Source organism: Haemaphysalis longicornis, unplaced genomic scaffold (assembly GCF_048455015.1).
Source record: "Haemaphysalis longicornis isolate Haplotype H1 unplaced genomic scaffold, Haemaphysalis longicornis Haplotype H1 scaffold_11, whole genome shotgun sequence".
NCBI lineage: Eukaryota > Metazoa > Arthropoda > Arachnida > Ixodida > Ixodidae > Haemaphysalis > Haemaphysalis longicornis.
In genome coordinates, this window is record NW_027526214.1 from 102,020,327 (window position 1) to 102,033,139 (window position 12,813).

Genomic DNA, 12,813 nt, shown 5'->3' on the forward strand with positions numbered 1-12,813 from the left:
CAACGCAGCACCGGACGATACGGCAAAGGGGGTGATCCGCAACATCTCGGCGGAGGACTCACCCGAGGAAATCAGGGCAAACATAGTGAACGAATTCAATCCCCTAGCGATCGACGCCCATAGGATCGGCAAGTCTACGACGATTATAGTGTTGTTTCAGGGGAATCGAGTCCCTTCTACGGTGAAATACGGACTGGTGCTCACGAGGTGCAGCCTGTACAGGCAACACCACGAGGTGTGCAGAACGTGCGGACAAGTGGGTCATCGCAGAGACGTGTGCCCCCGACCGCAGACGAGGGTGTGTTTCGCGTGCGGGAAGTCCAACCCGAGCGAGACGCACGGAGAAGAATGTCGACCAAAGTCAAGTTGTGTGGGGGACCGCACCCCTAAGGAGCGAGTCGCTGTAAGAACAGATTCAAAACGCCATATTTGGTGAAGAAGAGACAATGGGAAAGGAAGTGCGCGACGCCGGCGCACGGTCAGACATTGCAACAGGGGGAGCAATTCGGCGAACGCAGCTTCCCGCCGCTATTACATCAGCCACGACATAGCAGCCGCGGCGGCGGGGGGCGGAACCAGCGTCACGCCAGCCGCTCCGCGAGCGCGGAAAAGCGCGGGAAAATCGCCGATAGCGTGTCGTGGGCGGCGGTGGTGGCCGGAGCACCTGCGTCGCGGCGCGGCCGCTCGAAGACACCGCAGCGGAAACGAGAAGCGTCGCGCCAGCGAGACGACGCGATGGAAAGACTACGGCAGGAGAACGCGTCGCTCAAAGCGAAGATGTCGAGAATGGAGGAGACGATTCAGCGGCTGATCGCCCAATCCGAGCGGCCCCGCAGAAAGCCGCCAACGACCACAGTACCCGAAGCCAGGAGAGATCGCCCGAGGGAGCCCACCACCCCGGCGCCCCGAGCGGTCCCCGAACACCGTAACCCACGACCCGAAGATGCACCCCGGCCGGCCCAGCAGTCCGCCAGGGTTAACAAGGCTGCCACCCCACGCCCTAATCCCCCGACCATGACGGGGGGCCGGGATCGATCGCACAGCGAGGTCGAGGAGGAATTCCTGGAAGAAAGTCTAGACGTTTCCGACAACGAGAACCGCCACAGGGAAGGAGTAAGCGTGGCGGTGCGCCTGCGCAGGACCACGGAGCGTATTGACAGACTCGAGAAGAGAGTCGACGCGATGGAGCACAGACTGAGTGCACGGATAACGGCAATAGAGCGGCGACTCGACGCCCTGCAGGAGTTCCTGTAGGAGAAGTTAGGAGGCAGCGGCAAAGCCGCGCACGATAATTACAGCCCCTCACATGCGGACGCCCCAACATGGCCGGATCGATCGCCCAGTCAGGACTAAGGGTCTGGCACTGGAACGCGAAGGAGTTCCAGTGCCGGCGCGCGATACTATAACAACACCTGAAAACGGTGGACCGCACGCCGGATGTAATAATGATACAGGAAACGCACATGGAAACTCCCCCCACGCTGCCGGGCTACAGGACGCACAGCGCCCCGCCCAGTGCGCGCGACTGTGGAAAAGGGGAAGCGCAGGGAGTGTGCACGTTCGTCAGGAAGGGTCTGACTTTTGTGCCGCGCGAGGGGTTCCTCGGACGCAGCACGATCGAGTACTGTGCAACGGAAGTGGTGACGGGCAGGAAGCGCAAGGAGACGCTGCACCTCGTCAACGTGTATAGCAATCCGACCCACAGGCAGCAGCGGTTTAGGGCGCTCCTGCACAAGGCCGTCAGGGAAGCACAAGGCGGCACGGTTGCCGTGTGCGGAGACTTTAACGCGCCGCACAAAGAGCTGGGATACACCCGAACTACAGTCAAGGACCGGTGCCTCCTCGAGGACGCGGCCGAAGTAGGCTTCACCCTTCACACGGACCAGGCGGACCCGACGAGGGTGGGCACGTCCGTATCAAGAGACTCAAACCCGGACCTGACCTTCGTTCGACAGTCGCCGTCGGCGCGGGCAGGGGCCACGTGGAGAAACACGGGGCACAATCTGGGGAGTGACCACTTCATACTGGAGCTGGACCTGCCCACGTCGGTGCCGGCTGGGGGAGAAGCCAAGCGGAAGCCCAAATTCACGGACTGGAGCAAGTTCCGCGAGGGGCTGAGGGAGCCGAAGAAAGAAGTGGACGATATCGAGCAGTGGACGGCCGCGATCGTGAGGGCGGCTCAAGAGGCCACCTCGGAGGTCGAAACCGACGAGGAAACGCAGAGCGTGGATAGTCGGCTGGCGCACCTGATCGAGGCGCGGCAGTCCCTGCAACGCAGATGGCGACGTCAACGTCACAATCGCAAGTTACGCAAACGCATAGCGATGTTGGGATGCGAAATTGAGAAATACAGCCGCGAGCTCTGCGCCCAGCAGTTTCACGCGGCGTGCAGCGAGGCGGACGGGCAGTTACACCGGGGTCGCACCTGGGCGCTGCTTCGCCACCTCTTCGACGAGACGAAGACGAGAGGGTATCAGCGCCATCGGCTGGCGCAGACCATGCACACCACCGTCAAGGAATTGGGAGAAGAGGAGACGCGCAAGAGGCTCAACGAACGGTACCTACCGCAAACCCCGCAGGAAGTATTCCCAGAGTACTGCGGCAATGAAAATCCGTGGCTCGACCGTGACATCGAGGTGGGAGAGGTGCGCGCCGCCCTGCAGACGCTCAACTGCAAGTCCGCCGCGGGTCCCGACAAGATCACGAACAAGGCCCTCAAGAATCTGAGTGACGAGGCGCTCGTGGCCCTCACCTCGTATTACAACAAGTGCTGGCGTACGGGTAGGCTGCCGAAACAATGGAAAAGTGCGAGGACGATCCTCATACCCAAGCCGGGCAAGCCGCTGAGCATCGAGCACATGCGACCGATATCCCTGACCTCCTGTGCGGGAAAGGTCCTGGAGCACGTGATGAACAGCCGGTGGCAGCGGTACTTGGAAGAGGTGGGCCTTTATCCGAACACCATGCTCGGTTTCAGGGAGAGGCTCAGCATGCAAGACGCAATGTTGCTGTTACAACACGACATCCTCGACACGTGGATACCGACGCAGGACAACAAGGCGGTGCTGGGCCTCGACCTGCAGAGCGCATTTGATAAGGTCCGACACTCAGCCATACTGAGACAGGTCTCCAACCTCAACATGGGGTAGAGGACGTACGAGTACACTCGAGACTTCCTGACGGGCAGGACGGTGGAAGTACAGGCGGGGGACCCCTGCCTGGACCCGAAGACACTGGGCAGCGTGGGCACCCCTCAGGGCTCGGTGATCTCGCCGGTGCTCTTCAATTTGGTGATGATCGGCGTGGCCCAGCGACTCTCGGCGGACCCGCGGGTGTGTTACATGATATACGCAGAGGACATTACCCTGTGGGTCCCCGGGGGAAGTAACGGCCACATCGAGGAAGTGCTGCAAACGGCGGTATACGCCATCGAAGACTACCTGACGGACACCGGCATGAGGTGCTCACCGCAGAAGTCGGAACTCCTGCTAGTCCCGCCCCCGGGAAGATACCGCAAGAAAGGAGAGGAGGATTCTCGAGTGATTACGGTGCGCACGCGGGACGACACCGTCATTCCGAGAGTCACCACCATGCGGGTTCTGGGGATGTATCTGGAGGCCAGTCGTTGCAACGGCACGTCGGTCGACCGTATTGTTACGAAACTCGGCATTGCCACGAGGATCATCAAGCGCCTCGCCACCAAGCAGAGCGACATGAAGGAGGCCAGCCTCCTGAGGCTCATACAGTCGTTTGCAATGAGCCACGTGGCGTACACCGGAGCCCTTCACCCCTGGAAGCGGCTGGAGCGTGACAAGATCAATGCGGCCATCAGGAAAAAATACAAGACGGCGCTGGGCCTGCTGGCCAGCACCAGCACGGAGAGATTGCTGGAGCTTGGCCTCCATAACACCTTGGAGGAGGTCAGCGAGGCCCAGAGGACGGCGCAACTCGAACGTCTGTCAACGACGGTGACGGGGAGGGAGATCCTCGCGAGAGTCGGCTACAACCTACGAGAAGAGCAGGAGTCATTGAAGACGCCGCGGCTGCCGCAACCTTTGCGGGAGCGCCTGCGCATCCTGCCGCTTCCCCGCAACATCCACCCGGACCACAACCGGGGTAGGAGGGAGGCCAGGGCGCGCGCGCTGACCGAGACGCACGCGAACGACATGGGGGCGCTCTACGTGGATGCGGCCCAGTACCCCGACAGAAAGGACACCTACGTGGCCGTGGCGGTGAAGGCCACCACGGGAGAACTGTACAGCGCCTGCAGCGTGCGAGCGAAGAGGACCTGCCAAGCCGAAGAGACAGCGATCGCCCTGGCACTCACGGGTGCCGGGTGCATGACGATCCTCAGCGATTCGCGCACGCCCATCACGAACTTCCTCAAGGACTCAGTGTGCGCGAGTGCAGTGAGAATGCTACAGTGCACTGCGGGGTCCTCGGCCCCGAAGACCGTCACGACAGTTCGCTGATTCCCGGCACACGCGGGTGCGAGGGCGAGCGGAAGCGGCTTCCCAAACCGCAACGAGACTGCGGACGCCGTCGCGCGCGAACTCACGGGCCGCGCGGCGCCTCCCCCCGACTCGCAGACGGCAGAGGGACGGCCGGAGGAACTAGAGATGGAACCCTTGGTGGCTTACGGAGACATCCTGCAGTGGTACCGTGCGGGGCGCCGGCTTCGTCCGCCCCCACATCCCCGCCTCAGCAGGGTAGACGCGGTACTGTACCGGCAGCTCCAGACGAACTCGGTGCTGACGCCGATGCTGGCGCGGCACGTGTGCCCGGAAGTGTACGAGTCGATGTTGTGCAGTGTGTGCAACGTGTCATGTGCAACTTTGGCCCACCTACTGTGGGACTGTGAACTCAACCCGGTGGAGGCGAGTGCCTCGAAGGACTTGCCCGCTCGAACCACTAGTGCCAAGGACACTTATGACCCCGACGTGCAAGCACAAGAGATCCAGCGGCTCAAGGCCGCCTTGCTCGGCAGAGGCGCAGGGACGTCCCGGCGCGCGCTCTTGGGGCTTCCACCCCGAGAGCCCGCGGGAACCGACCGCGCGGAAGCCAGCGGGCCCGTGCTTTGAGGACGACCTAAGTCGCGGGGGGAGGAAGGCCCTGCATGGCCCTTACCTCTCCCCGTTCGCAGGACACCAATATAGTCTTTCTCTCTCTTTAGCGAGGAGTGCTTTACAGCCTTGGTACCCGCATTCCGAGGGGCGTGTGCCCGAGTAGCACCATTTCATCCGCAGTCTCGGCCAGTCACCGATACCAGAGACATCCGCAGAGGACTGTGGTGTGGTGACACGACGTCAGGACAATAACCGGAGACTTGTTTTTATATAACTGTTCGTGTGTCTGTTTGGGGTCCCGGGAACTATTAGCAAGCCTTTCTTTTTGTGCTTTTGTTTTCTTGGTTGAAAATACAAGTAATGGCAATGTACGAAGGAACGAGTAGTTCGGTCTTGTGCGAGGTGCTAGTAGCAACCTCTATCATTACAACATATCTTAGCACTAAAACGTTTTATTCTTGTTCGCTGTACAAAGTGTCAGGGTATCGGGGCATTGAATAGGCATTTCGAATATTATTGGCGGCGACAGTTGTCAATACAAAATTGAACCACGCCACTTTATCGCTGGGCCTCTATGACTGAAGGAGAAAGACTGTATGAATTGTAAACAATGTTGAGATTCGCCTTATTAGACGCATTAACCTCCAAGACCTTCTTTTTTGAGAAAACGACTCGCTACACAAAGAACAATGGCGGAATGTTGCTTTCAATGCGTCGCGTGGCTGCATGGTGGGGACAAACATTCCAGTTAAAAGCGGTTATATTTATTTCGGTGGGGTAGTGTTTAATAGTTCCTAAAAGATTTTACCTGTGGTGACGTACATTCTAAGACAACTGTGAAGTGAAAAGAGTGCTGTGGATCAAAGATTACCGAAGCCGGAAAGAGAGGTAAATGGTTTATTTCCTTGTCCAAGAAAGATTCATTCACAGGAAAGACGCAAGGTTTTCATAGATGAAAATTTTTACACAACTAATTTTCAGATTCATTGCTGGGGCACGTTCATAGAACATGTGTGTTGTTTGTAAACGTAGATACCATGAACCATTGTTTTGTATTGCAGTGCATTCCGCTTAAAAAAGCCAAACGTGAACATCGCGATATCTAGTAGACTGCATAGTACAATTTTTCTCAGAAATATTATTCACTAACTCTACTACCAGAATTAAAATTAAAATTACACCAAAAACGCATTCATCTTTGCAAATTTTTAATTTCCTCCACGACTTCCAACAAAAAAGTGTTAAATTGTCTTACAGCTTCTGCAGTCTGTAAAAGCATCACCCCTCCAAGTTATAGGTTTTTGCAATTTTGTATAAGAAGAAATTGGGTCTTGCTCGACAGAAAAGTTCATAGCGTAATGACTAAATCTCATTTCCGTTGCCGAAAATGTTTTGTTACACACACTCATACTTTAGAGATTGAAAATAAAAAAAATATTTCAGCAATTAGAACGTAAATTGTAACATACGTAAAAACCCGCGTATAATACGGACCCACGTATAATACGAGGTGTAATTCGGGGACAGCAAAATCAGAAAAAAAGTTTTCATCCGCATATAATGCGAGGTAAAGAGCACAGAAAACATTTATTTGCACTGCAGTTACCCTTCAGTCATTGTCAGTTTTCGCTGGCACTGTTTCCCGACGTCCGTTCAGCCATCGTCAGGTTCGCTGCCGTTGCCTCCTGAAGTCGCCTTGTTGGAAATGTCTTCCCACAGAAAGTGGTCCTCAGTGCCATCAAGGACGTTCGAGATCCGCATTTCTTAAAAGAGCGACTGACGAGCTCCTCTGGGATGCTGGCCCACGCATCCGCGATCCAGCCACAAAGCACCGCTAGAGAAGCCCGCGTTAGCCATCCGGTAGCTGTCACTTACGGGTCTCTTGACCTCATCCACTCTTGGTAGCAGGACCTGATGCAGTATTTGAAAGGCTTGTTGATGCAAACGTCTAGCGGTTGCAGCTGGGGTGTCATTCGTCCTGGAATGACAATGAGTTCGATGTGGAGTTCGCGCAACAACTTCTTCACGGAATCGGCCAGGTGGCAGCGAAAGGAGTCATAACACGAGCACTGACGGGAACCCCCAACAGTGCTCCAGGCCGCCGACACCACACAGACTTTATCCAGTCACGCACCAGTTGCTTTCTCCACCCGCGAATGCTGCCTCAGGTGACGCCGAACTGCCGTCCCGCGGCGCAATTCCTGATGGTCTCGGCACAAAACCTTTCTTTTAATTGCCGCTGAATACTGTCTTCGTGCACCCGACATCGTGATAGACTTGCGGTGAACGTGCCGATCCTTCGCGTGGTCAAAGCAATCAAAATGGCGCCGGCTGAGAGAAGCAGCATTGGCAGCAGCCAGCTAACGCCACCGCAAGATGGCCCACCCTCCGCTGAAACCGAACCCGAAAGGGCAAATTTTCGGCTGAAAACTTTGGGATCCACATATAATACGAAGCACAAATTTTACATAATAAAATTTGGAAAAAAACCTCGTATTATACGCGGGTTTTTACGGTACTAACGAGATACTCTGATCACAAAAAGGTATACTAGAAATAATAGTGTCCCCAGATTTTGAACTGCAAAGTGTTTCCCAATGCAACTCTATGCTGTACGTTTTTACATACGTAATACTAGCCTTAGTGCCAGACAGACTTAAGACGTTTCGGAGATAGCAAGCCATAAAAGCGATTTATAGCACAGAAAAATTCAGATGGTTGTCAACACGTTTGTAATTGCACAAGAATTGTGTCAATATATTGCAATGAAAAACATGCTGATGTATTACGAGGAGCAGGGCAACGACGATCTTTTGAAAAATAAGATAGGAAAGAAGGCAGGGAGGGACTTTTTGCGAAAAACAAACAGACAAAAACGTAAGGATTGTTTTAAAAACCAGCCCGAGGATAGAAGCAAACGTAATCTAAGGCACAGTATGCCATGCGCATAGTTGGCGTGGCGAGAAGTACTTTTTAAAAAGCATTGTGTGAAAATTTATATATTATATATCCCTACATAAATTTATATATCCCTACATAATATAAACTATCTTTGCTTGTTTTGCCATCGTTTCACCATAAGCCCACCATCATTATGAGGTTGCACAGCATGCAAGACTTGAAGGGTCAGTGCGCAAATTGTGAGAACCTAAGTTTAACCTGGAAGATTTCCGATGAATATTTGAGGATAACAAATTGCTGTGGGTGCGTGGATTTTATGCCGTGGTGGCATATACCAAAACTACTCTCGCATACTTTTAGGGCTGCTACCAATATTGATTTCTTTGCTATCATAGTGGACTTGTGTGTTAGCAACGTTTTTTTCCTACAGTTCAAAACACACAATGCGTGTTATGTCCACGTTAAAGTGGAAGTAATATGTTGAAAGTGGTCTTTAGTGCTTGTAGGCAGCAGTATATCCACGTACAGAGCTGAAGGCACGGTAAAGCTGAGACTGCTTTTTATGGTCTGGCGAACCGAGCACATACCAGAACCTGCGACATAAACGAAGACCGCGCGGGGCGAGTGATATGAAGCCGAAGCTTCTGGCACATGGCTGAAGACGATTCTGAAAATAAAACTGTTTAAGGCTGAAGTGACGGGATAGAAATGCAATAAGATGACCCTACTAGTTTCCAGGGAAAAGGACCGGCCATCCTTATCGCAGGTGACAGGGATATGCAAAGCTGGACAATCAGCTTTAGGCGCACAACCTGCAGTTTCAAGGCCCTGGCACAAGTGGTTGGTTACACCACATGTCGTATTAAGAAAGCAGACCACTAAAGAGGTTCACTGGAGAAGGTTAGCAGACGGGGCATAAAGTTTTCACACAGTAGTGTAGAACTTGGAGGCATCAAACAAATCACTTCTCCTTGGTCAACAGGTACTTACCGCCATTCTTGCTGTATCAAAACTTCCGATCGTCTCCGCGCCTCGGTATCCAACCGGGCTAAGTGAACTTGGTCAGTCAAGGAATTAGTGTGTCAGAATGTAAAAAAAAACTAGCCCAGGAGAGGAAGTTGTACACAGAACGAATAATTGATTGCGGATATCAAGAAGAAAAAACTGTATATGCGGTGATATTTTGAACGACATATTTACAGACGCCTGTTGCGATGGTGAGGATGATGACCGCGTTTCAGTGACTCGGTACAATGTATAATCAGCGCATTCCTACAAGACATTTGTTCGGGCTTGATATTGCAACGTGATTTCTTGGGTGGTACCAGCAAGACGAAAAATTTTATCAACCACTGCACGTCAGTGGCGGCTTAAAACAAGGTGTGGTGGTACGTTACGTGTAATGGTATATTGCAGTAGAGAATCTCGGAATTAGGCAGTGCTGCCTAGATTGAGAAGAGCACATCCAATAAACATAGTCCAATGATAAATCCAGTTCCAGTCCCCGACAACCATTCAAAGACGAAGAAAGGTCCGTGTACGTCGGTGTCAAACAATTTGAATTGAGGGCAAGGGCAATGGCTGAAGCAACCCTCCGGGGGGATAAGGCCCGGCCTGCACGACGCTGACATACCGGATATCCCACCGCGTTTTTAGCATCATTGGTTCGAATTCCCGGCGAATAGGAATCAACTCGTGAGTTTATGTTTAGTTGAAAGCAAGCTAGCCAGCCTTAGCCTAATCGTAAATTTCTAAAAGATTAGTGCTGAAGACAGCGAGATGACTGCATCCCATCTCACTCGTAAGGTGGTAGTTCGCAGTTAAAAATCAGTTCTTTGGTAGACTTAAGCGTAAAGGATGCCACTGACGGGTTAAACAGGCTATTGAAAGTGTGCCTCGGAAAGTGCATTAGATAAACCCCAGGTTTAATAGAATCTTGTGTTCCGCGGTGCGCAAAGACGCCATTGTCACCGGTAGTGAGGACACCTGCAGAGACGAGCTACCCGAATGGAACGGCTGGGGTCAGCGATATAGAGCTTCTGTGTCATTGTGTCTTCTGGCCAAAATATAAGTCACAGTAAGTTTTTCTTCGTGTAAAAGTAGTACCTCCTGGAAAAAGTGGCAAATGGGTTTTTGAAAGGGGATAACCAAAAGGTCATAATAAATATAAAATAAATGTTATAATAAAAATTTAAATAAAATACAAAGTGCCTTACACAGTTTAAAAAGGCCGTCGTTTTTGCATGGACTATAAAATGAAGAGAAAACTTTCCTGGCTTTCGTGTTGTTTGCTCAGCCGGTTCCAGAGTGCAACTTGCGTAGGTGAAGGCTCCCTCCATATAAGAATGGTGGCACTGTACAACCAGATAAAGACTATGCCGGTACGAATAATGGTCCGTGCGCACGTCTCTAAACAGGAGGACGCAAGTTCAGATCTAAAAGATTGCGTCCGGGTTTCTAAAGCCGTTTCACAGTCTTCGAACAAGAACAAACGGTTTGCATGCCTAAATTGTTTGATAAGACACACAAGTTTTTTGGAAAAACACCAATGCAGTTGGAAAAATTAGCAGTCTCGACAACGAAATCCGAAAATCTTTATAACAGGCGTACCTCAGAAAAGCAAAGAACAGCAGTTACCTTCTCTGGATTGTGCCATGTCGATTTTTACGACAACGCGGCCAAACACATAGATCAGCTACTACGGGATTATCATTTTGTGGTATTCTTCTGAAACGAATCCTGGCGAAGGCGAGGTATCTCTTCATGAACATGTTGAAGCTGTTTAACAAAAGTGGACAAAGATATTTTAGCTTCGAAGTACAGAAAATGTTCTATTTGAAGCAACAATGGAAGGTGTAAGTGATGCGGGCCAATGCCGTTGGAGCATTCTACACTTCCTATTGTTTCACCCTGAACTCGTATAGATCATAAGATATAACGAAAGTTGTGGTTTGTTTGTAGGCTTCTCTAATAGGAATTGACAATACCTTAACACAATTGAAACCTGTGCGAGTTGGTAATACATTCGGTAATAAGCGCTAAAAACGACTACATGTAAAAAAGAACCCAGCACAGCGCGCCGGCCTGTTTTTTTCTCGCTTGTAGTCGCCTTTCTTTCTTATTTCCAAAATAGAATATCTTTACAGACGATTAGGATTCTGTGCGTATTCTGCAAAGTTCAAAGTGCCTCGACCAATACAACTTTCGGACATTGGGTAAACGCATTTTCTATTTATTTTGTAGTGCTTCATAGTACTTACAAAAGCGATGGTGTGTCTTTCTGTCTTTCTTTTGGACCAACATCACCGGCAATCACCATGAACTTTTGGGAGGAATAAAGATATACCAAAAATTATGCCGTCCACAATTTCTTGATTATTTTTCTAATTCTCAAGAATAAATCTGTTGGGGACGGCGCCATAGTATATGCTTGAAATCCGTTTGTATACAGTAAATCGCCACTGATCTTCTTCCAAGCGTTTAAGAAGGGGGTAGAAAACTGCATTGCGTTTGTTAAGCAAAGCAAGGAGCATTGCAGTCTTTTTCAGGCTAAGCACAGTATTTATGCCTGATGAATGTCATGAATATTCCAGCTTCCGCCCAGAGGCTGACTAGACTCACCCAGCGCACGAAGGACAGGTGATACAACTTCAACCTTGAAAATATTGCAACCAGTAAAGCCTAAATAAATAGAATTTGCTAACGATTCGGTTCAGAAGAGATTAGGGCTCAGGGCCATGACGGATAACGAGATATTGTAGTAATATATCTCATTTTCAGCGACTGTGCTATCTTTTTGGCAAGGACATCCTCGTCGGCAGTATTGTCTCAAGACATGGGTAATAGTTTTTGTGACCGGGACGCAAAACGCGATCATTCGTAGTGGCAACAGGTGCACTAGCGCATCTCATACAATGCCAATGTTTATTCTGGTGAGTTATATACCCGGTTGATAGCATGGCATTTTCGCTGACGTTGTCGATAATATTACCAGTCCAAAATAATTTCGTAAGTGAGTAGTGCCTGCAATGCACAGTGAATATTCTGTAAAATAACTGACATGCTGGCTCCCGGTATGCGTGTGCGAATGACACCACACAGCGTGAGCTTCTACTTATTGAATGAGAAACGGACGGTCGGTGGGGTTTTGTTTTTCCGAGTAAAGCACTTTTGTTTTTCCGAGTAATGCTCACTCTCGCCAATAGCAATAGGGGACAGTGAGCGACCACACCAAGACGGTAATTGACGAAGTTCCGGGTAACAGTGAGCGACCACACCACGACAGTGTTTGCCGTATTTCCGTGCGATGGGTCTAGTAGCGACGTGGTAAAGCATGACAACAAGGGGAAACACTCCGGTTGCGCTGAACACTCCAGGTCGCGTGAATGTTTATCCCATTTATCAGTAGCGTACCTTAACGGCTCATCCTGTTTGCGTAATACTCAAAAGCAAGAATTATTGCCCCAAACACCTCGGTAATAGCAGCATTGGTCGTCTTGACGACGAACACTACCGGCGGCCAACGCGCGTAGTACGTCTGTGTCACCGGATTAGTTAGTGTGTGGGCAAGATGTCCGTGTCAGGGCGCTAGTTATGCAGTTCCCACAAGAATAGGAGGTTTTATACAGCCTACCAGTATGACATCACGGAGATTGTAGGACGACGGAGGACACATATGGAACAAACGCAATGAATACAAGCTCCTCTGGAAAATAATTCCGCTTGTAAGGCGTGTTAAGAACGTTTTAACGTGGCGCATACGGCGAGTTAAGGTACTCACGATGATCGCCTATAATGGTATGTGGTAGAATACATATAGCCGTGTTTTAATCAAGGCGACTTGACA

At 51.0% G+C, this 12,813-nt stretch overlaps 1 protein-coding gene across 1 annotated transcript; it reads left to right on the forward strand.

Annotated features, from left to right (window-relative positions):
* Window positions 1–1,445: 1,445 nt before the first annotated feature.
* Window positions 1,446–3,149, forward strand: LOC144160735 (uncharacterized). Its single transcript, XM_077691923.1, has one exon. It carries the CDS (start codon window positions 1,446–1,448, stop codon window positions 3,147–3,149), a length of 1,704 nt encoding a protein of 567 aa, XP_077548049.1.
* The last annotated feature ends 9,664 nt before the right edge of the window (window positions 3,150–12,813 follow it).